The sequence below is a fragment of the Ovis canadensis genome, chromosome 1 (genome assembly GCF_042477335.2).
Source record: "Ovis canadensis isolate MfBH-ARS-UI-01 breed Bighorn chromosome 1, ARS-UI_OviCan_v2, whole genome shotgun sequence".
Taxonomy (NCBI): Eukaryota; Metazoa; Chordata; class Mammalia; order Artiodactyla; family Bovidae; genus Ovis; species Ovis canadensis.
The window spans coordinates 66,889,066-66,910,526 of NC_091245.1; the positions used below are offsets into that span (position 1 = coordinate 66,889,066).

The window sequence follows — 21,461 nt, forward strand, 5'->3', positions numbered from 1 at the left end:
AGAAACATAAATGTAAAATTAAATTTGTATATTTATTTTGATCAGTCCTTGAACGTTAATTCAAAATTATATTTGAATAATATTTGACCTGGTTTTCTTCTGCTGTGAGTTTTTTTTTTCTTTGTTATATGTATACGTGTGTCTGTTTTTCAAATTCTTTTCCCATTTAGGCTGTTACATAGTATTGAATAGAGTTCCTTGTTGGTTATCCACTTTATTTATTTATTTTCAATTCTTCAATTAACTATTTGTTTTGTTTTCTTTTGTTTTTTCCTTTTTTTTTAATTTTTATTTTTACTTTATTTTGCTTTACAATACTGTATTGGTTTTGCCATACATTGACATGAATCAGCCACGGGTGTACTTGAGTTCCCAATCCTGAACCCCCCTCTGACCTCCCACCCCATATCATCTCTCTGGATCATCCCTGTGCACCAGCCCCAAGCATCCTGTATCCTGTATCAAACATAGACTGACGATTCATTCCTTACATGATAGTATACATGTTTCAGTGCCATTCTCCCAAATCATCCCAACCTCGCCCTCTCCAACAGAGTCCAAAAGTCCGTTCTATACATCTGTGTTTCTTTGGCTGTCTCACATACAGGGTTATCATTACCATTTTTCTAAATTCCATATGTATGTGTTAGTGTACTGTATTGGTGTTTTTCTTTCTGGCTTACTTCACTCTGTATAATTGGCTCCAGTTTCATCCACCTCATTAGAACTGATTCAAAAGTATTCTTTTTAATGGCTAATTAATACTCCATTGTATATATGTACCACAGTTTTCTTATCCATTCATCTGCTGATGGATATCTAGGTTGTTTCCATGTCCTGGCTATTATAAACAGTGCTGCGATGAACATTGGGGTACACGTGTCTCTTTCAAAAAATCCCAGCAGTGGGATTGCTGGGTCATAAGGCAGTTCTATTTCCAGTTTTTTAAGGAATCTCCACACTGTTCTCCATAGTGGCTGTACTAGTTTGCATTCCCACCAACAGTGTAAGAGGGTTCCCTTTTCTCCACGCCCTCTACAGCACTTATTGCTTGTAGACTTTGGATCGCAGCCATTCTGACTGGTGTGAAATGGTACCTCATTGCGGTTTTGATTTGCATTTCTCTGATAATGAGTGATGTTGAGCATATTTTCATGTGTTTGTTAGCCATCTGTAAGTCTTGTTTGGAGAAATGTCTATTTAGTTCTTTGGCCCATTTTTTGATTGGGTCGTTTATTTTTCTGGAGTTGAGCTGCAGGAGTTGCTTGTATATTTTTGAGATTAGTTGTTTGTCAGTTGCTTCATTTGCTATTGTTTTCTCCCATTCAGAAGGCTGTCTTTTCACCTTGCTTATAGTTTCCTTTGTTGTGCAGAAGCTTTTAATTTTAATTAGATCCCATTTGTTTATTTTTGCTTTTATTTCCAGTGTTCTGGGAGGTGGATCATAGAGGATCCTGCTGTGATTTATGTCGGAGAGTGTTTTGCATATGTTCTCCTTCAGGAGTTTTATAGTTTCTGGTCTTACATTTAGATCTTTAATCCATTGTGAGTTTATTTTTGTGTGTGGTGTTAGAAAGTGATCTTGTTTCATTCTTTTACAAGTGGTTGACCAGTTTTCCCAGCACCATTTGTTAAAGAGATTGTCTTTAATCCATTGTATATTCTTGCCTCCTTTGTCAAAGATAAGGTGTCCATATGTGTGTGGATTTATCTCTGGGCTTTCTATTTTGTTCCAGTGATCTATATGTCTGTCTTTGTGCCAGTACCATACTGTCTTGATGACTGTGGCTTTGTAGTAGAGCCTGAAGTCAGGCAGGTTGATTCCTCCAGTTCCATTCTTCTTTCTCAAGATTGCTTTGGCTATTTGAGGTTTTTTGTATTTCCACACAAACTGAAATTATTTGTTCTAGCTCTGTGAAGAATACCGCTGGTAGCTTGATAGGGATTGCATTGAATCTGTAGATTGCTTTGGGTAGTATACTCATTTTCACTATATTGATTCTTCCAATCCATGAACATGGTATATTTCTCCATCTATTAGTGTCCTCTTTGATTTCTTTCATCAGTGTTTTATAATTTCAACATCCATTTATGATAAAAACTCTCCAGAAAGCAGAAATAGAAGGAACATACCTCAACATAATAAGAGCTATATATGACAAAACCACAGCAAACATTATCCTCAATGTGAAAAATTGAAAGCATTTCCCCTAAAGTCAGGAACAAGACAAGGGTGCCCACTTTCACCGCTGCTATTCAACATAGTTCTGGAAGTTTCGGCCACAGCAGTCAGAGCAGAAAAAGAATGGAATCCAAATTGGAAAAGAAGTAAAACTCTCACTGTTTGCAGATGACATGATCCTCTACATAGAACACCGTAAAGACTCCACCAGAAAATTACTAGAGCTAATCAATGAATATAGTAAAGTTGCAGGATATAAAATCAACACACAAAAATCCCTTGCATTCCTATACACTAATAATGAGAAAGTAGAAAAAGAAATTAAGGAAACAATTCCATTCACCATTGCAACGAAAAGAATAAAATACTTAGGAATATATCTACCTAAAGAAACTAAAGACCTATATTTAGAAAATTATAAAATACTAATGAAAGAAATCAAAGAGGTTTAAATGTAGTAGTGTATATGTGTCTGCTTTGAGTTTTAAGTTAGGCTGATTTACTAAATAGTTTTCAGGGGACAGAAGGTTGGTATTTCTTGTCATTTAGGCAAAATTAATGTTTCAGAGTCAATAAGTTTGACCGCTGTTCTTTTAAACAGCTTATAAGAATTCTTAGAGGGAAAACCTGTGATAGCTATATAGATTTTATAGATAGAAATTGTATCATTCTCCAAGAGCTTCCTTGAAGCATGTTATAGAATTCTCCATGAAATTCCTTTATTTTCTAGGTAGCCTTCTAAATTAAAATATTATGCAATGTATTTTTACCTCTCAGCTTTATATGATAGAATAATGGATACCATAGCTTATGAATTATAAATATATACTGTCCTTGAAATCACCTTGATCACAGAATTTATATTTTAAAATAATGCTTTAGGTTGCTAAATCTTACTCTGATCAATTCCTGAAAATTTTTCACAATTCACTTCCAATTAAGACGTTTTTATGATTACCACTAGTCTTATGTGTGCTACTCTGATACTGCTGCTGCTGCTAAGTCGCTTCAGTCGTGTCCGACTCTGTGCGACCCCAGAGATGGCAGCCCACCAGGCTCCTCCTCCCCTGGGATTCTCCAGGCAAGAACACTGGGGTGGGTTGCCATTTCCTTCTCCAGTGCATGAAAGTGAAAAATGAAAGTGAAGTCGCTCAGTCGTGTCCAACTCCTAGCGACCCCATGGACTGCAGCCCACCAGGCTCCTCCATCCATGGGATTTTCCAGGCAAGAGTACTGGAGTGGGGTGCCATTGCTTTCTGATACTATCAATAGTGAAATTTATGTCATGGTAATCATATTTAGTTTTCATTAATATATTTCTATTAAAGTTATTTATATATCACATAGCCCAAATTTTCAAAGCATTTATAGCAAAATGACATATTTTATGGTTTTAAAGTCATAATGATTAAGAGCTTTGCTTATTTTAAGAGTTTAGTAATTTTTAAATAATGTTATTTGCAACTAGAACTTAAAAAAACAGTGATATTTTAATGTTTTCTCTTTCAGCCTGATGTGTGAAAAAAGAATTTTTGAAACTGTGAACAGTGTAAGGCATCCCTTTTTGGTGAACCTTTTTGCATGTTTCCAAACCAAAGAGCATGTTTGCTTTGTAATGGAATATGCTGCCGGTGGGGACCTAATGATGCACATTCACACTGATGTCTTTTCTGAACCAAGAGCTGTGTGAGTATTTTAGACATTTCTCTGAGTTTCTTCATGACTGATTGCTTTCTGGGAAGGAAGAAAACTCTCTGAATTTGAGATTTATTTTTTTCCCTCAAATGGAAAATAGAGGAAGGAGTCTTAGAACTCTTTACTTGCCTTTTTGCCATATATAAATGTATCTATTTTTCTCTGTTGTTCATGTTGAAAATTTCATGTATTACCCTAAGTCACACTTGATAAGTTAGATATACCATTTAGGTTTGTTTTAGTAGAATTTCTTTTTTTTCTAGTATATTTTACCCTAATTAATGCCATGTGGGACCATGGCTTTAAATATTAACTATACTCAAAGTACATTATTAAGTAAAAAAAAAAAAGTAGAAGAGTTCTTCTCATATATTTGTATGAAATATTTATATTTGCATTTTAAGGGGTAGTTTAAAATAGTATGCCTTAAGTATTAAAATACTTAATGCATATGCTTAAAATATCTCTGAAAAAATATAAAAGAAATTGATATGCATGGCACCTCCAATGAAGGGCGTAGAATCCAGATTTATGATAATAAATAACTGAGTGTACTGCTTAAAATTTATATTTCACTGAATACTTATTGGATGTCAGGTACTGTGTTAATTATTTTAATTTATCACCATAATCCTTTTTGTAGTTTTTGAGTGTGATATTATATGGAAGTTTTGCTTATTCAGATGCAAAAGAATAAATAATAACAAACATTTGTGACTAAACATAATGTGTATATATTCTCCCCCTGTTGTTATCTCAGTTTTATAGCTCTTAAGTGTAGAACTAGGGATTTGACCCTAGGAAGATTTACTCTTAATAGCTACACTCTATGTGCAGGTGTTTACCAAATTTATGTCTCCAGCCCTTATATCGTTCCTAAACTTACAACTCCAATAGCATTCAGCAGCCAACTTGACTTTTCCCTTTATGTAGCTGACAAGTATTTCAAGTATCTCAGAATGAACTTCTGGTGTTTCCCATTTCCCCACACTTCACCCACCACTCCCCAGCCTGTTGCTCTTCTAGTCTTTTCTCTTACTAAATGGTAATACCATGTACCAGTTGTTCAGACCAAAATACAAGGAGTCATTCTTGATTCTCTTTTTTCCTTACCTGCAACATGTAAATTCTGCCTCCAAAATATAAAAATCATAAACCAGTGATTAGCAAATCTTTGTTGTTGTTTAATCGCTAAGTTGAGACTGACTCTTTTGTGACCAAATGGACTGTAGCCTGCCAAGCTCCTCTGTCCATGTGATTTCCCAGGCAAGAATACTGGAGTGGGTTGTCGTTTCCTTCTCCAAGGTATTTTCCTGACCCAGGGATTGAACCTGCATCTCCTGAGTTGGCAGGAGGATTCTTTACCAGAGGGAAGCTCAGTAAACCTTTATTGGGTTTATTATAAAATTTTTATCTCTTGTCTGTATTCTGACAACTGACATTAGTGTGACATTTTTACTTTCCTCCCTTTATTTGATTCTTACCATAACCATTAGAGGTATAACAGAACAGATAGTACTGTCATATTTTCAAATTTCAAATAAAGAAATAGGGCATTAGTTCTGGTGGATGGTGAAGCTTTCAATAAAGGAGGCAAAAGCCACAATATAATAGATAGCTATTAAAAATTTGTTACCTGCATATTTAAAAATTAAAAGCAGGCCATCTATACTATGCCTAGCCCTGTACTAACTGCTGTGGAAATTTTGTTTTTGTTTTGTTATGCTTTTTTTTGAGATAAATATAAATTCCTATTCTGCATTAACGTACTTTTTATTCTTTCTGAGAGTACAAATTACATAGTACCAATGAAACAATTAACCCCAGTGAAATACAAGAATAAAATGCTACATTGCAATACTTTATATCTGCAATACACCCCTCTAATCATTCAGATCTCACCTGCAATGTCATTTCTTTGAAGGTCCTTTCTTGAGTACTTTATCTAAAATATCACTGTATCACTAATATCTAAATCAGGCCATTCTATTCTATTTTATATTTTATGTTCTCCATACCACTTTATTTATATCTGAAATTGTCTTATTTATTTTTTACATTTTTATTGTCTGTTTCCCCTCACTAAAGGGGCACAATGATGACTTACATCTATTCTGTGTACTAGTGGAACACCTCGAGGGGAGGGGTGGCTCACATATACTAGGCAAACATATTCTTATTGCTTGAGGCAATGGAATCAAAATTAGTCCTAGCCTTGCTGTGTTCTAGCTTTGTGATTTTAAATAAGTTACTCTATGAGAGCTTCATTTTCTGTTTCTGTGAAATATTTATCTTAAAGGTTTAATTTGAAAATACTCCCTGTACTTAGTTATTTACTAAGTATCATTCAGTTCAGTTCAGTTCAGTTGCTCAGTCATGTCCAAATCTTTGCGACCCCATGAATCGCAGCACACCAGGCCCCCCTGTCCATCACCAACTCCCGGAGTTCACGCAGACTCACGTCCATCGAGTCAGTGATGCCATCCAGCCATCTCATCCTCTGTCGTCCCCTTCTCCTCCTGCCCCCAATCCCTCCCAGCATCAGAGTCTTTTACAATGAGTCAACTCTTCGCATGAGGCAGCCAAAGTACTGGAGTTTCAGCTTTAGCATCATTCCTTCCAAAGAAATCCCAGGGTGGATCTCCTTCAGAATGGACTAGTTGGATCTCCTTGCAGTCCAAGGGACTCGCGAGAGTCTTCTCCAACACCACAGTTCAAAAGCATCAATTCTTCGGTGCTCAGTCTTCTTCACAGTCCAACTCTCACATCCATACATGACCACAGGAAAAACCATAGCCTTGACTAGACGGACCTTAGTCAGCAAAGTAATGTCTCTGCTTTTGAATATGCTATCTAGGTTAGTCATAACTTTTCTTCCAAGGAGTAAGCGTCTTTTAATTTCATGGCTGCAGTCACCATCTGCAGTCATTTTGGAGCCCCCAAAAATAAAGTCTGACACTGTTTCCCCATCTATTTCCCATGAAGTGATGGGACCAGATGCCATGATCTTCGTTTTCTGAATGTGGAGCTTTAAGCCATCATTTTCACTCTCCTCTTTCACTTTCATCAAGAGGCTTTTTAGTTCCTCTTCACTTCCTGCCATAAGAGTGATGTCATCTGCATATCTGAGGTTATTGATATTTCTCCCGGCAATCTTGATTCCAGCTTCTGCTTCTTCCAGCCCAGCGTTTCTCATGATGTACTCTGCATATAAGTTAAATAAGCAGGGTGATAATATACAACTTTGACGTACTCCTTTTCCTGTTTGGAACCAGTCTGTTGTTCCATGTCCAAGTCTAACTGTTGGGACAATCTTTTTACAAATAAAAGAGAAATCAAGGTATTTTTATAATTTTCACAGTTTTGTTTTGCCACCAAAATAAATTTGCTTAAAAAAAAAAACACCTTAAACAAGTTTAGAATCACATTGTTTTAATGGACTTTACTTCTGATAATTATTTAAGGTCTAATGTATAATAAAATATTTATTAATAGTTGAATTTTAAAATTCTCAAAATTATGGATCCATCTTTATAAAAATAAGTAAACACAAAAGATATCTGTATTATCTATATGTACACATAAATGTATTCTAAAAGTTTGAAGAACAGTCATCAAACTAATAAGAGCAGTGGATAGTAGTGGTGTTAGGATGAGATGGAGATGTATGAAAGAAAAATTGTGCTTTGGGGTACGGGAATTACGTGTTTTTTATCGAGGAAATATCCTTGTATTACTTGTAAAATTAAAATTCTCTCAAGTGTCTCCTTGTAGGCTATTCTACACTGAAGACAGCCCTGCAGTTTTTAATTCATTCATTTGTTATTGACCTACCTCCTCATTCGTTAAGGCTATTGTGTATCAAGCATTTGCTTGTGTATCAAGCATTTGCTCAGCATTTAGGCTGAACTCTGAAAAATACAAAGATGGTCCAGTCTCTCAAAAGTTGGTATTCTAGCTTGGATGAAGTTTTCCTAAGATCGAAACCTGTTTAGCCAATTTCCAGACGTCTTCCCCTGTCCCAAGGCAACTTGAGGTCAATATCCAAACACAAGCTCACTTTCCCCACAAAACTTGGGCTGCTTCTGTATTTCTTCACCTCTTCATTATAATAAAAAGGAAACCTTGAGAATTGTTTTCAGCTTTTCCTTCTCCCTCATTCTTTATATTAATAGCTAATGAGACACTAAGTCCTGTTGTGCTCATTTTAAAGTTTCTCTTAAATCCATCTCTTATTCTCTTTGTGGTCACTACATTAGAGGTTCTAATGATCTTTCATCGGTACTATCATTTTAGCCTTGCTGCTGCTGCTGCTAAGTCGCTTCAGTCGTGTCCGACTCTGCGACCCCATAGACAGCAGCCCACCAGGCTCCTCTGTCCCTGGGATTCTCCAGGCAAGAACACTGGAGTGGGTTGCCATTTCCTTCTCCAATGCCTTAAAGCGAAACGTGAAAGTGAAGTCGCTCAGTTGTGTCTGACTCTTAGTGACCCCATGGACTGCAGCCTACCAGGCTCCTCCATCCATGGGATTTTCCAGGCAAGAGTACTGGAGTGGGGTGCCATTGCTTTCTGTTCCTTATCCCTCTGAATATCTATCTACTTGCACTCCAGCCTTTACACTACTATCAAGAAATTTCTCTCTAACATAAATCTGATCATTCCGCTCTCTTTAAAATGGTTTGATTCAGTATTGCTAAAAGAAGAATTTTCAGTACAGGCATACCTCCAAGATATTGCAAGTTCAATTCCAGATCATTGCAATAAAACAAATATCATAATAAAGTGAGTCATGTGAATTTTCTGGTTTCCCAGTGCATTTAAAAGTTGCATTTACACTATACTGTAGTCTATTAAGTGTATGATAGCATTGTCTTTTTAAAAAATGTACATACTTCAATTAAGAAATACTTTGCTAAAAAATGATAACTATCATCTGAGCCTTTGTGATAGTAATGTCAGAGATCACAGATCACTGTAACAAACATAATGGTGATGAAAAAGTTTGAAATATTGAGAGAATTACTAAAGTGTGACACAGAGACTTGCCATGAGCAAATGCTGTTGGAAAAATGGCACCCATTGTGTTTCCATTCAGGGTTGCCACAAACCTTCAATGTGTTTAAAAAAAAAAACCAGAGTTATCTGTCAAACACAATAAAAGTGAAAATGCAGTGAAACAAGGTATGCCCTTGTGCACAATATGACAATCAGGGTCTTTTGCAACTAAATCTCAGGCTGTCTTCCCAGCCTCATCTTCCACTGCTTCTTCCCTCAGCATTTACTTCAGCCACAAACTTGTTATTGGTTGTCAAACATGCTATGCCTTGTACACCGCTGTTCCTTTCCCTCTTAGGGAAATGCCCTGTATTTCTCCCACAGAAGTTCTACCTTTTATAACATCCTTCTGCCTTTATAATGCATATTGTAATTGTTTCCAAAGAACCAGATCAGATATCTACTGTGAGGACTTAAGTGGCTCCCACTCAGACGAAGTTAATGGCTTCCATTTTAGAGACTGTCTTTTTTTTTTCTTATTTTTAAAACACTTAGCACATATCTTACATGTCTGGCACATAGTAAGGACTAAATAAATATTTGTGAAATGAATTAACTAGAGTTCTGCTTTGAAGCATAAAAGTGTAAACTCTGGGATTCAAAAACAGTGTAATTTATTTAAATTCTTTGATTTAATTCTTGAAACAGATTTTATGCTGCATGTGTAGTTCTTGGGTTGCAGTATTTACATGAACACAAAATTGTTTATAGGTAAGTAAAATTTTGATACCTTCTAATTGCTTATTGATATGAAGTAGAATTAAAGATGATTAAGAATAGTTTGTGTCTAACCATCTTCATAATTTTCTCTTTCATATGGTAAATGACCACTAAAAAAGTTAAAACCCAATTTTGAAAGACATAGTTAACACAGTAATTATATAATGAACTTCTTTGTTACTGGTCCTCTGACCATTACCTAATTAGAATAGTCAAATTGTAAGCTGGCCTATGATAACACAATTTACCAACAGTATTCATCCTGGTGAATATTTATATTCAGTCGATCATCTATAGAAAATTTCTGTAGACCACTACTACTGAAAATTTGTTCACGATAAATAGCTTGTGCCATTTTGCTTCCTTCATTAAGCCTTGCTTAATGAAGTGTACTTGAGGACATAGCTGATTAGCTGATGTATGTACTGGCACAAACTTCTTACCAAATTGTAGACCAGTTAGAAATACTTCATAGTCCAGCAGCTCGTCTGTGGGTAACACTTTGAATAGCATTGCTCTAGATCAGAAAAATTGTAGGAAGGCCAGTCAGAATTAAAAGACTATAAAGGTGAGTTTATTCAAACTTCTAACAATGTTTTCAAGGTAATGGTTTCCTCATGACCTTATTTTACTCAAAGAATAAAATATTTTCAAGGTAATTTTTAATCATTTAGTATGACTTAATACCTTCCTCTTTATTTTGAATTATTCTCTTAGAATGTTAAACCTGCTTGCTTATACCTTATTTTATGCTGTTCATTTGACAATTCTTTCTTATGGATGGTATGTAGGGAATTCAAACAAGTCCAAGAGTTCCCTGGTGATCTAGTGGTTTGGATTCAGTGCTTTAACTACTGTAGACCAAGTTCAGTCCCTCGTACAGGAACTGAGATCATGCATGCCACGTGGCATGGCCATTAACTTATTTATTTATTAAGCTTGAATAATATGAAAGTATAGGTATCATGAAAGATACATGAACTCTTCCTAAGCTTTAAAATATATGTTTAAATAGATAAAACATTTCTCTTAGATACATTCTTACTTTTCTACATAGTGGGGGAATATTCAGAAATTGTATTTTATAAAGTAACAATCTTGCCAAAAAAAATAGTATTTATAGTAAATCTCAAACCATAATATGAAAAAACTCATTTTTTAGTAAAGAGAAAGTATAACTCATATTAAAATGATGTTTCTACTTTATTATCTACCGATTTTATTGATTTTTTTTTTATTTTGCTTTTTTTTTTTTATCCTGAACAGAGATTTGAAATTGGATAACTTATTGCTAGATACAGAGGGCTTTGTGAAAATTGCTGATTTTGGTCTTTGCAAAGAAGGTAATTGGATATTTTAAAGTGCCTTTTCTAATCAATTACTATTGCTTTGTGCTTTGGAAGTTTTCAAGTTTGTCTATGGAAAGCAAAATGTATTTTTTAATGTATTAAAAATTAAACTTTATGCTTTATTGAGATATTACAGATTGTTCATATAACCTAATCTATAATAATTATTAAGAATTTATTCTGTGAACATAAATAAGATTAGGTTTTCAGAAATCACAGTATGGAAAATAAGAGTCTCTTTGTATGGTTAATAATTTTGTCACTACTCTAAGAAAGCATTGGTTAATCACCAGATTTTTTGCTTTGCTATTATTGTGCAGAGTAAATTTAAATTACATATGCCTAAAAACCTCTCCTGCCTCTTAAATCTTTTAACATTTTAAATAGGAAAAAAATGCATATGCCTCAAGAATCTTTTTTGTATATATATGTGTGTGTGTGTACACAGAAGTAAATAAACATCTAAACTGGAAAAATTTGAATCATATGTAGCATAAGAAAGTGTAAAAAGCATGGGCTTAGGCACCACCCTTGGATCCTGACTCTGCCACTTATTTGCTCTGTGTCTTTGGACAAGTTACTTCTAACCTCATGGAGTCTGTTTTCTCACCTATAAAATAAATGTAATTCTTCTTGTTTAGGAACATTATGGCAACTAGAGATAGTGCCACAGTTTGTGGCACTGTGCCTAATATAGTAAATAGGTACATTTAATACATTGTATTGTAGGAAACATTGTCTCCCTCTCTACCCTGGTACTTCTTGTTTCTTATTCAGCTTTCTTTCCACCATATGCTGTAGTGCTTGGCACATCTTAAGTATTCAGTGAGTAATTAATAAATAGTTGGATAAATAAATGAATGAATGAATTTTGTAAAGCTTTGTCCATTATTTACCCACTGACCTCCTAATTATTGAATCCAGTGAGTTTTTTTCTTTTATTGGCTCTCTCTGTATTGGACATGTATCGGATACTGTTGACTGAAATGGTTTTGTTCCTTGGAGTCTGGCCTTAGCCCATTGCTATTCTTAGGGTAGTTTTTAGCTAGCAATTATATACTAATGATTCCCAAATATATCATTTCCTTTCCAAACATATATAGTCAACTATTTACTAGACAGTTTTACTTGAACAGTCAGTAGGTACCTGAATCACTATCTAAACAAAAATAGTTTCTTGTCCTCAGCCTCATTGGCAGTTGATGGCGCCATAATCCTGTCAGTCTCCCAGTCTTAAAACGTGAAATTGTTCTGGACTGTCTCCTCTTCATTACTTTCCACATCCAGTTAATCACCAAATTGCATTGACATCTACCTCCTTAATGTTTGTTTTTCTTCAAACAATATTTAAGTTTTTCATCTCCCCTCTTATTTCCAGTCATCATCTTGTTTTAACAAAGCTACTTTAATAGCCTCTTAACTTTTCTGTCTCTGTTCTTTTTCTTCCTCAAATCTCAACTTGCCATATAATTGCTAAAATACAAAAGAGGCCCATATAAATTTAAAGCTGAGCATGGTACTTCCCTACTGAAAACCTTCAGTGGCAAAGACGTGATATATGTTGCCTCACCTGATCTGCCTGCCTCCTTCTCCAGCTGGATCTCTCTCAGCTTGCTTCGTAGTACCTTCTGTTCCAGCAAAACCAAACTGCTTACGGCCTTTGTCTCCCCCCGACTGTCACTTATCTCAACTCTGTTTGCTGACTAACATCTGCTCACCCTTTATCTCAAGTATCACTTGCGCGTATAAGTTGCCTGAGACTCATCTCCTCCTATCCCAAGTACCAAGTCAGCTTTCTAAGATGATGTGATCATAAGATGAATGAGCTTTTAATACTTTAGAATACATTCAGACATTTTCTTCAATAAGTAGAATTTTATTTGACTAATTTATTACTATATTTTGAGGAACATATTTGGGCTTCCCTTGTAGCTCAGTCAGTAAAGAATCTGCTTGCAACGCAGGAGACCTGGGTTCGATTCTTGGGTCAGGAAGATACCCTGGAGACGGAAATGGCATCCCACTCTAGTATTCCTGCCTGGAGAGTCCCATGGACAGAAGAGCCTGGCAGGCTACAGTCCACGGGGCTGCAAGAACCAGACACAATTTAGCGACTAAATATGAAGAATGTATTTAGAAAACCAGTTAGCTAAAATGTTAATACTGTATCTCTATATAATATGATACACTCATTCAACTCCTAATTATCCAAGGGTTTGCTTTGGTAATTTTCAGACTATACTTAATGCTATTTTTATAATAAAGCAAGTAAGCATATTTTAAAATTTTAATTGACAGGGTAGAAATTAAAGTTTAGAATAAGTTTTTTTTTTTCTTTTTAACTTGTTAGGAGCACTTATAAAGTAATGACAAGAAAGAAAAAATAAGTAGTAAAATGAAACATGGAAATTTTATTTATTTGTATCCATTAATTAAATAATAGAGTTGCAGTTTACTCCATATTAATTCTTAGCATTTTCTTTAAAGTCTTTTTCATGGGCTACCCTGGTGGTCCAGTGATCAGGACTCTGAGCTCTCAGTACAGAGGATCTGGATTTGATTCCGGATCAGGGAACTAGAGCCCATGTTCCACAGCTTAAAGATCCTGCCTGCTGCAACTAAAGATTCTGTGTGCTGCAGCTAGGATCTGGTGAAGTAAAAAATAAATAAATAAATATAAAAAAAGAATCTCTGATCTATTTTGAGTTTGATCACCGTGCACAAATGTACACCTTTAATTTTGCTTCCTAATGATATCTTCTGACTCTTACGCTAGATTTTTTCTTTGCTAACAAATATTTGCATTTTATCTTTTTCAGGAATGGGATATGGAGACAGAACAAGCACATTTTGTGGCACTCCTGAATTTCTTGCCCCAGAAGTTTTAACAGAAACATCCTATACAAGGGCTGTAGATTGGTGGGGCCTTGGTGTCCTTATATATGAAATGCTCGTTGGTGAGGTATGTAGTATAAGATAGATAAAGGGAAAGATGATTGAGAGAACAAAGCATGTCATTTATAAAACCACCTAATATGTTTCCTGCATAAATAGAACTTAAGCTTTATAATTACTTACATGTATTAGTAATGCTTATGATCCTATATTACCTTCACTGTCTTTTTTAGGTTTTTATATTTGTGGAATGTATACCAGTGTTTTGAAAATAGTTTATTTTAGTGTTGCTATGGGCTTCCCAGGTGGCGCTAGTGGTAAAGAACCTGCCTGCTTGTGCAGGTAGACGTAAGAAATCAGGTTCAATCCCTGGATCGGGAAGATCCCCTGGAGGAGGGCAAAGTAACCTACTCCACTATTCTTGCCTGGAGAATTCCATGGACAAAGGAGCCTGGTGGGCTCCAGTCCATGGGGTCACAGAGCATAGGATGCAACTGAAGTGATCTAGCACACTGGCATGGTTATATTTTATGATTTTTAAACGCAGTCATACATAACTGATCTCTGCATAGGAAATAGAAAGCAGGAAGACTGATAAGAGGAATGTACTCTATATCTGTAAGGAAAAGTCAGCTATACATTGGTCAGAAATAAATGTTATCTTCAGAAGCAATGTAGCAGAATTAAAAAGATTAACATTTTTTTCCTACTATTTTCTTTATATTAATTTAAAATAAATTTATGGGGATAACTTAGTTTTACACAGAAATTGTTACCACTTAGAAAACAGTGAATTATAGCTAATTAATAAAACGGTAAGAAGAGATTAATCTATTTTGTCATAAATTGTTGAAAATTATTAATTAGGGTGGAATTAAGAAAGAGTAAATATTTAGACAAGTAATTGAAAACTACTTAGATGGGCTTGATGGTCTTGAGATGAAAGAAAAATTTTCATAGGGAATTGGTTCCTTGTTATACAGTTTTTCCAATGCCAGTGACCAACCTTGTACATTCTAGGCATGAAAAAACTAGTAGCTGAATGAATGAATGAATAGCTAAATTTTTTTTTTTTGATAAACCAAAAATAATACTTTACTGGGAAAATCAGGTCAGACATACTAGGCACAGAATATATTCTAAAGAAAAAGAAAACAAAATTCTGAGTATACAACATTTGCACTTGACCTTCAACTGTATCTCATTGATACAGAAGTGGATGGATAGAATAAATCTGTATTAGTCAGACTTCTTGCTTCTGCTGGTGCTGCTAAGTCACTTCAGTCGGGTCTGACTCTGTGTGACCCCATAGACGGCAGCCCATCAGGCTCCCCCATCCCTGGGATTCTCCAGGCAAGAACACTGGAGTGGGTTGCCATTTCCTTCTCCAGTGCGTGAAAGTGAAAAGTGAAAAGTCAGTCATGTCTGACTCTTCGTGACCCCTTGGGCTGCAGCCTACCAGGCTCCTCTGAACATGGGATTTTCCAGGCAAGAGTACTGGAGTGGGTTGCTATTGCCTTCTCCAGGCTGAATTGTTGAATGTCAGAAATTTCTAGTTTTGCTCTGTGATTGTCATTTAGTGGCACTTATCCCAAACAAGTAAATAAATGATTTTAGTTCATCCACTGACAGTGCTCTTTGATAAGTAAATTGGAATGGAAACTTGGAAAAGATTGAAAAGAAATAGTGAATTAAAATATATACTATGTGCCGGCACTGTTCTGTGTGCTTTATAAGTATTAGCTCACTTAATTTTTCATCAGCTTTTAATGAGCTCAATAGTAGTCTTATGTTTATTTCCAGATGCATAATTAGAGACACAAAGAAGTTAGTAACTTTGAAGTTACTCATATAGTGAAGCTTGGATTTTAACTTAATCTCTAAACCATTGTACTTTGCTGCCTCCAAGATAGGGTATCCACACAAATTTATTTCACCTCTGTTTAGAAAAGAGAAAAGCATACAGTGCTTTAAGACAGAAAAATATATTTTACACCTTATTTGCAGTTTTCTTTACTTTCTACAAGTGCCAGAAGTACCATAATAGTTGTTTCTATAAGCTCTGATATACTTAAACATTTTTTAAAGTGACATTTTTGTTGCTTTTTTTTTTAATTTAGTGTTCAATTATGTATGAGATTTGTTACCAAAAATTAGATGCTTGCTTAAAATTTACTCTTCATATTGGCGATGACATGCAAAAAATGAGAGTCTATTATCAAATACTATAGAATTAAGAGCCAGTTAATTTTACTCCCCTCGATTCTAAAGTAGCTGGGAGATTTGGCAGTGAACAGTGAGGAAGTTCCTGTTTCATATTGTTTAAAGGAACTTCTCATTGGTTAAGCTCTTACCAAGAGATAAAAGACAGTGAATCTGGCTATTTCTTCACAATTGCCTTTTGCAATTTAATTTCTTTTTAGCACCTCCATAAAAGGAGAATTGGGAAAAGAAACTTAAAACTCACTGGTACATATATTTTGTAATTTTATAGCACTGGTGAAATCTTATCATTACCTTTTCTTAAATTTATAAAAGTGAGGTTTGGCTAAAGTTTATATCTAATTCCTCTATTAATACAAATGATTGAAAACTTACTGGATATATCATATTTTCAAATTTGTATGAGTTGTTAGGACTTGAATCAACCCTAGGAATAAGCTAACATCAGGTCCCCTTTCTGTGTGCAGAGTGAAGGTATCAGAGAAGTTTAAAATAACCTTAGATACTGGACTTAGATCCTTGACATCTGAACAGACTATTGAATTCTTTTAATATGTGCTTAAAATAGATTTGTTAACCTTCCATTGTTAGTACTGTTAGCTTATAATCGATTTGCAGAAAAAAAACTTTAACAGCTTAACAAGTATGTAAATACATTTTCACTATTCAAAGACCTGTGGAGTGAGTTTTCAAATACAAAATTGACTTATCAGATAGGAGTCAAAATTGCTTCGTATTACCATATGAAATTCTCATTGAAAATCCTTGTGAAATAGGATTTTCCCCTGACTTATTGTCTCAATCCCTGAAATGATATTGTCCCATATAACAGGTATTCAGTGTGTGTATTTTGAGTGAATAAATGATCAAGCCTGATTTTGATACAACAAGCCTGAGTTTTATCAGGCCAAAACTTAAATTTTGATAACTGAAAAGTTTGAAATTTTCTTAGATACAAACAATAATATTAGCAGTTCAGCTTTAGTATATTGGGTTCTGAAATGATTTTCATAGGTTCCTCAGGTCAGAGATCCCTCTCTTGTTGATACTGCTTTCTGCTTGGCTCTTGTTCTTTAACAACCAACAGGAAGTAAGCAGCCAAATCTAAGGTGTCTGAAATTCTGAGGTAGTAAGTCATATTTCATAGCCATATTTTCAGTGTAGTTGAGAGTTTATCCCCATGTACATCAAATTGTTATACTGAATGTTTATTTAACTACTTTTTTTATTACTCAGCATAATTACTGTCACTATGAGCAACCATCTTAACATTCTTCTGCTGAACTGCCTCAAGACCTGTTGTGTATAGAGCATTAATTATGCCTGGAAATAACGTGTTTTTTGGCTCCTTTCAGTTTAATTTTGTTTACAGTTGCTTCTTAGTACAATCAAATTGTCTCTGATTGTGTTTTACCAGTATTCATTTGCTATTGACTGTGGAATTCAGGACACATTCATGTCTGATATGTCTCCACAAACTGTGCTTCTCTCTGTAGTAACACTTCACCTTATGCATTTCCTTCTGTCTTTCCACAAGATTTCAGTAAGCATATATGGTGCGTCCTCTGGATAATAGATACATATCTATTGTGTGTCTGTTGTAGCTTCTTGTAGTCCTTATTTTTTTTGGTGGAAGTTTTTTGTTTGATTTTGTTTTTCCTTTTTCTTTTTCTTAGTTTCCTCACTACATTGTTCTTTGTTGTGTTTCAGAACTTTGAATAGATAAGATTTTACTGTATTGAAACTCATTTTGACTAACTCAGAGATATTTCTTCTAGTCTCCCTTTCCTGGTGATGATGAAGAGGAGGTCTTTGACAGTATTGTAAATGATGAAGTAAGGTATCCAAGGTTCTTATCTACAGAAGCCATTTCAATAATGAGAAGGGTAAGAATTTTGTTTTAACATATATGTTTTATTTATAAAATAAATATGATACTCAAATACTTTGGCCACCTGATGCAAAGAACTGGCTCATTGGAAAAGACCCTAATGCTGGGAAAGATTGAAGGCAGGAGGAGAAGGGGACAACAGAGGATAAGAGGTTGGATGGCATCACCAAATCAATGGACATGAGTTTGAGCAAGTTCAGAGAGTTGGTAATAGACAGCGAAGCCTGGTGGTAATGGACAGGGAAGTCCACGGGGTTTCAAAGAGTCAGACACGACTGAGCGACTGAACTGACTGATAATTAAGAATATGTCCCAGTAGCATTTTAGAAATTGTTTTTCAGTCATAGATGTTCGTGGTTTAGACAAACACATACCAAAAGAAACTCTAAAAGGTTGCAAGTTACGAGAATCCTTCTCAGTGACTCTCTGGTTTTATTTTTACTTTCTTCCTTTGTATTGTGTTAGTTATTAAGAAGAAATCCTGAGCGACGCCTTGGAGCTGGTGAAAAAGATGCAGAGGACGTGAAAAAACACCCATTTTTCCGAGTAAGTGTGAAAGTTTACAAATTTTCTGATACTCGAGCAGTTAGAAGTAGGAAACTAAACTGGTCATTTTATATTTTGTAATCCAGCTAATTGATTGGAGCGCTCTGATGGACAAAAAAGTTAAGCCACCATTTGTACCTACAATTAGAGGACGAGAAGATGTTAGTAATTTTGATGATGAATTTACCTCAGAAGCACCTATTCTGACTCCACCTCGAGAACCAAGGATACTTTCAGAAGAGGAGCAAGAAATGTTCAGAGATTTTGACTACATTGCTGATTGGTGTTAAGTTCCTACACACTGTGAAACCAAGCAGACTGACTCACAAGAAGACCTCTTAAAAATAGCAGCCCTTCATTTGCTCTCTGTGCCAACAAAAGCTTCTGAGTTTTTTTAAACATATGAAGATGTGTTTAAAAGTACTATTCTAATACCTTCTTGAAAAGTGGCTTTTCAATGTATTTTAAACAAAATTCTGAACACTGGAAACAGTTTCATGGAGTTTAAGCTGAATGAACATTGGCCATGAAAATCTATCACAAATGAATACTTTTGGATCAATAATCTTATTTTTTAAAATCAGAGGGGAAAAAAAACACTCTTCTACAGTCCCTAGCTTTGCCGTATGCCTGCCTTAAATGGAAGGAAAGTTAATTAGTTAATTTTCCTTAGGTGTGTTTTACAAAAACAGGAAGAGGGCTTAGGATGTTATTACTGTTCACACGTAGTATGATTCTGTTTGAATAAGGCAAATGCTCTTATTTTTTTAAAGAAATTACTGTAATATCCAAAAAAATGTAGTAATAGTTTGTGCACATTTTGGGGCTTTTTAAAAATGAAATGAATTGATGTCTTGTATTATACATTTTCTATATTTATTAGAAAATTTTTATTGCCTTATCTTTACCAACCATATAACAGAGCCTCACAGCTTTCCGACTGAGCTACTTGCCAAACGATCTTATTAAATCAACCATGCTGAAACAAACAGGAACAACTAAACATCTGCATTTACTTAGAATTTTAAGAATGAGGACTTAATGATCATCCTGAACCAAGATACTGTTTTTACCTGTATGCATTCCCAAAGTCTAGATGCTTAGTACATTCAGTCGTGCTTTCTTCCAGAATCAGTGAACTGATGGCTCCTTTTTTTGATACGCATTGTACATTTATCAACCTAGTTCGTCTTGTTCTTGTGTCTACTGTAGAAGGGAACTATATCTTTGTTAAAACATATGGATTATCCTTGTATACATGCTGTGAACATGTATATGTGCAAGTTGTAATGTATTCTATGTTGTAGGTTTATTATTTAATTTCACCACTTCATCACTTTTGTACAGTGGCCAAGCAGACACCTCAGACTCCAGCATTTACATTAAGTGCATCTGTACATTTTAGGCCACTGGATCCAGATTTTATATTGGCAGTTACTGAGGGCAGAAGCAATATATTATAACAGAATGTATAAATATTTTTGATAAAACAGTCTATATTTTATAAAAATTATTATAACACTAAAGCTGTACCTCAAAAGTCTCAAAAATAATTTGATCAAATACTTTGTACAAGGATCCATTTGTGGCTTTTTAATGCCCTTATAGGAAAGTCTTTTTGCAAGCCATGACTTTTCTACTTGCCTGGAGTTTTGGGTTTTTTTTTGTTTGTTTTGTTTCAGTTATTTTCCCTCCTGGTCCATGACTTTATTGTTTTTCCTTAGTTCAATAATAACATCTTTGATTCCATGCTTAGCATGTTAGGGTCGTCATACCTCAGGAATAGCAAGTTGTTAACTAACCAATAATGAGTTAACCATTTAATCACTATTGTCTTATGTCTTAAAAAATGCTGAAGTTTAAATCCTATGAGAAAATGAAATCCTGTTGATTTATAGAGGTTTTTTGAGCTTAAAACATATATGAATATTCCACCTTGCTCTTCCTACTCTGAGAACAGTTAAAATTGTTCAGAGATAATTTCTATTTCCTTATAAATTGATTATAAACCATGATCCCTTGGGGGAAAATCTTATAGGAAAAGGGAGCAATATGTTGTTTTAAAATTATTTTAAAATGCCAGTTCACTTCCTTGGTAAAGGACAATAGAGGATCTTAGTTAAACTGTCTGCTTTTAATTTAAACAGTGTTAATACAACATTAAAAAAACACTAAATACTTTTGAGGTACAGTCTGCTCACCTTTTCTGGTTCTCAAATATGCATAGAAAGCAATGTCTAAAATAGGTTTTTAGCATTAAAAACTGACATAGCATTTTGTAACTACACAGTGTACAGAATTTTTTTTTTAATTAACGTCAATCACTAAAAAAATTAGAGGGCAGGGTATATTCACACAATTAAGCTGAAGAAAGCACTAATTTTTTTCTGTAGTTTTAAAAATATATATATTTTAGTCAGATTAAAAATTTTTAAACTCTATAGAGTGTAAATATATTTTGTTATTACTGTATGTGTAAGTGACTGCTCAAGCACTTTGTAAGGAAATTAGGATATTTTAGAATGGTACACTATGCATTCAAATGAAATGTGCCTTTATGTCATTTTAAGAAAAAGTGTTTTGCAGTCATAAATTACCACAAATGCACAAATTAAAGTTTAAATAGATTGTAATTTGTAACTTTGTTTTTAAGTATTATTTCCTTTTGGAAACTTACTATTGGTCAAAATATGTATTTGCTTTACTATATTCAAGATCTTGAAGACAAGTTAGCTTTAGTTAATCTTCTTGCAGGTTCTTTTAGTCCTGGGGAAGGGCAAAATCATTAAGAATCAAACTCAATTTTCTACTTCACTGGTAATACTGGGAAAATTTTGCATTTTTTTCCTGTAAGTTTAGTAGCATCTTTCATTCAGTGGTTACTTATGCAATGCCTTCTGTGTGC

General features: G+C 34.6%; 1 protein-coding gene across 3 annotated transcripts in view; it reads left to right on the forward strand.

Annotated features, from left to right (window-relative positions):
* PKN2 (protein kinase N2) overlaps positions 1–21,196 on the forward strand; it is a 142,918-nt gene extending 121,722 nt beyond the window's left edge. For all 3 annotated transcript variants that reach the window (XM_069596799.1, XM_069596809.1, XM_069596813.1), the window contains 7 exons: positions 3,692–3,868; positions 9,581–9,643; positions 10,919–10,995; positions 13,821–13,963; positions 17,898–18,005; positions 18,476–18,556; positions 18,643–21,196. In XM_069596799.1, coding sequence (XP_069452900.1) covers positions 3,692–3,868; positions 9,581–9,643; positions 10,919–10,995; positions 13,821–13,963; positions 17,898–18,005; positions 18,476–18,556; positions 18,643–18,846 — 853 coding nt within the window. In that variant the 3' untranslated portion in view covers positions 18,847–21,196. The remainder of the gene's footprint in view (positions 1–3,691; positions 3,869–9,580; positions 9,644–10,918; positions 10,996–13,820; positions 13,964–17,897; positions 18,006–18,475; positions 18,557–18,642) is intronic.
* The last annotated feature ends 265 nt before the right edge of the window (positions 21,197–21,461 follow it).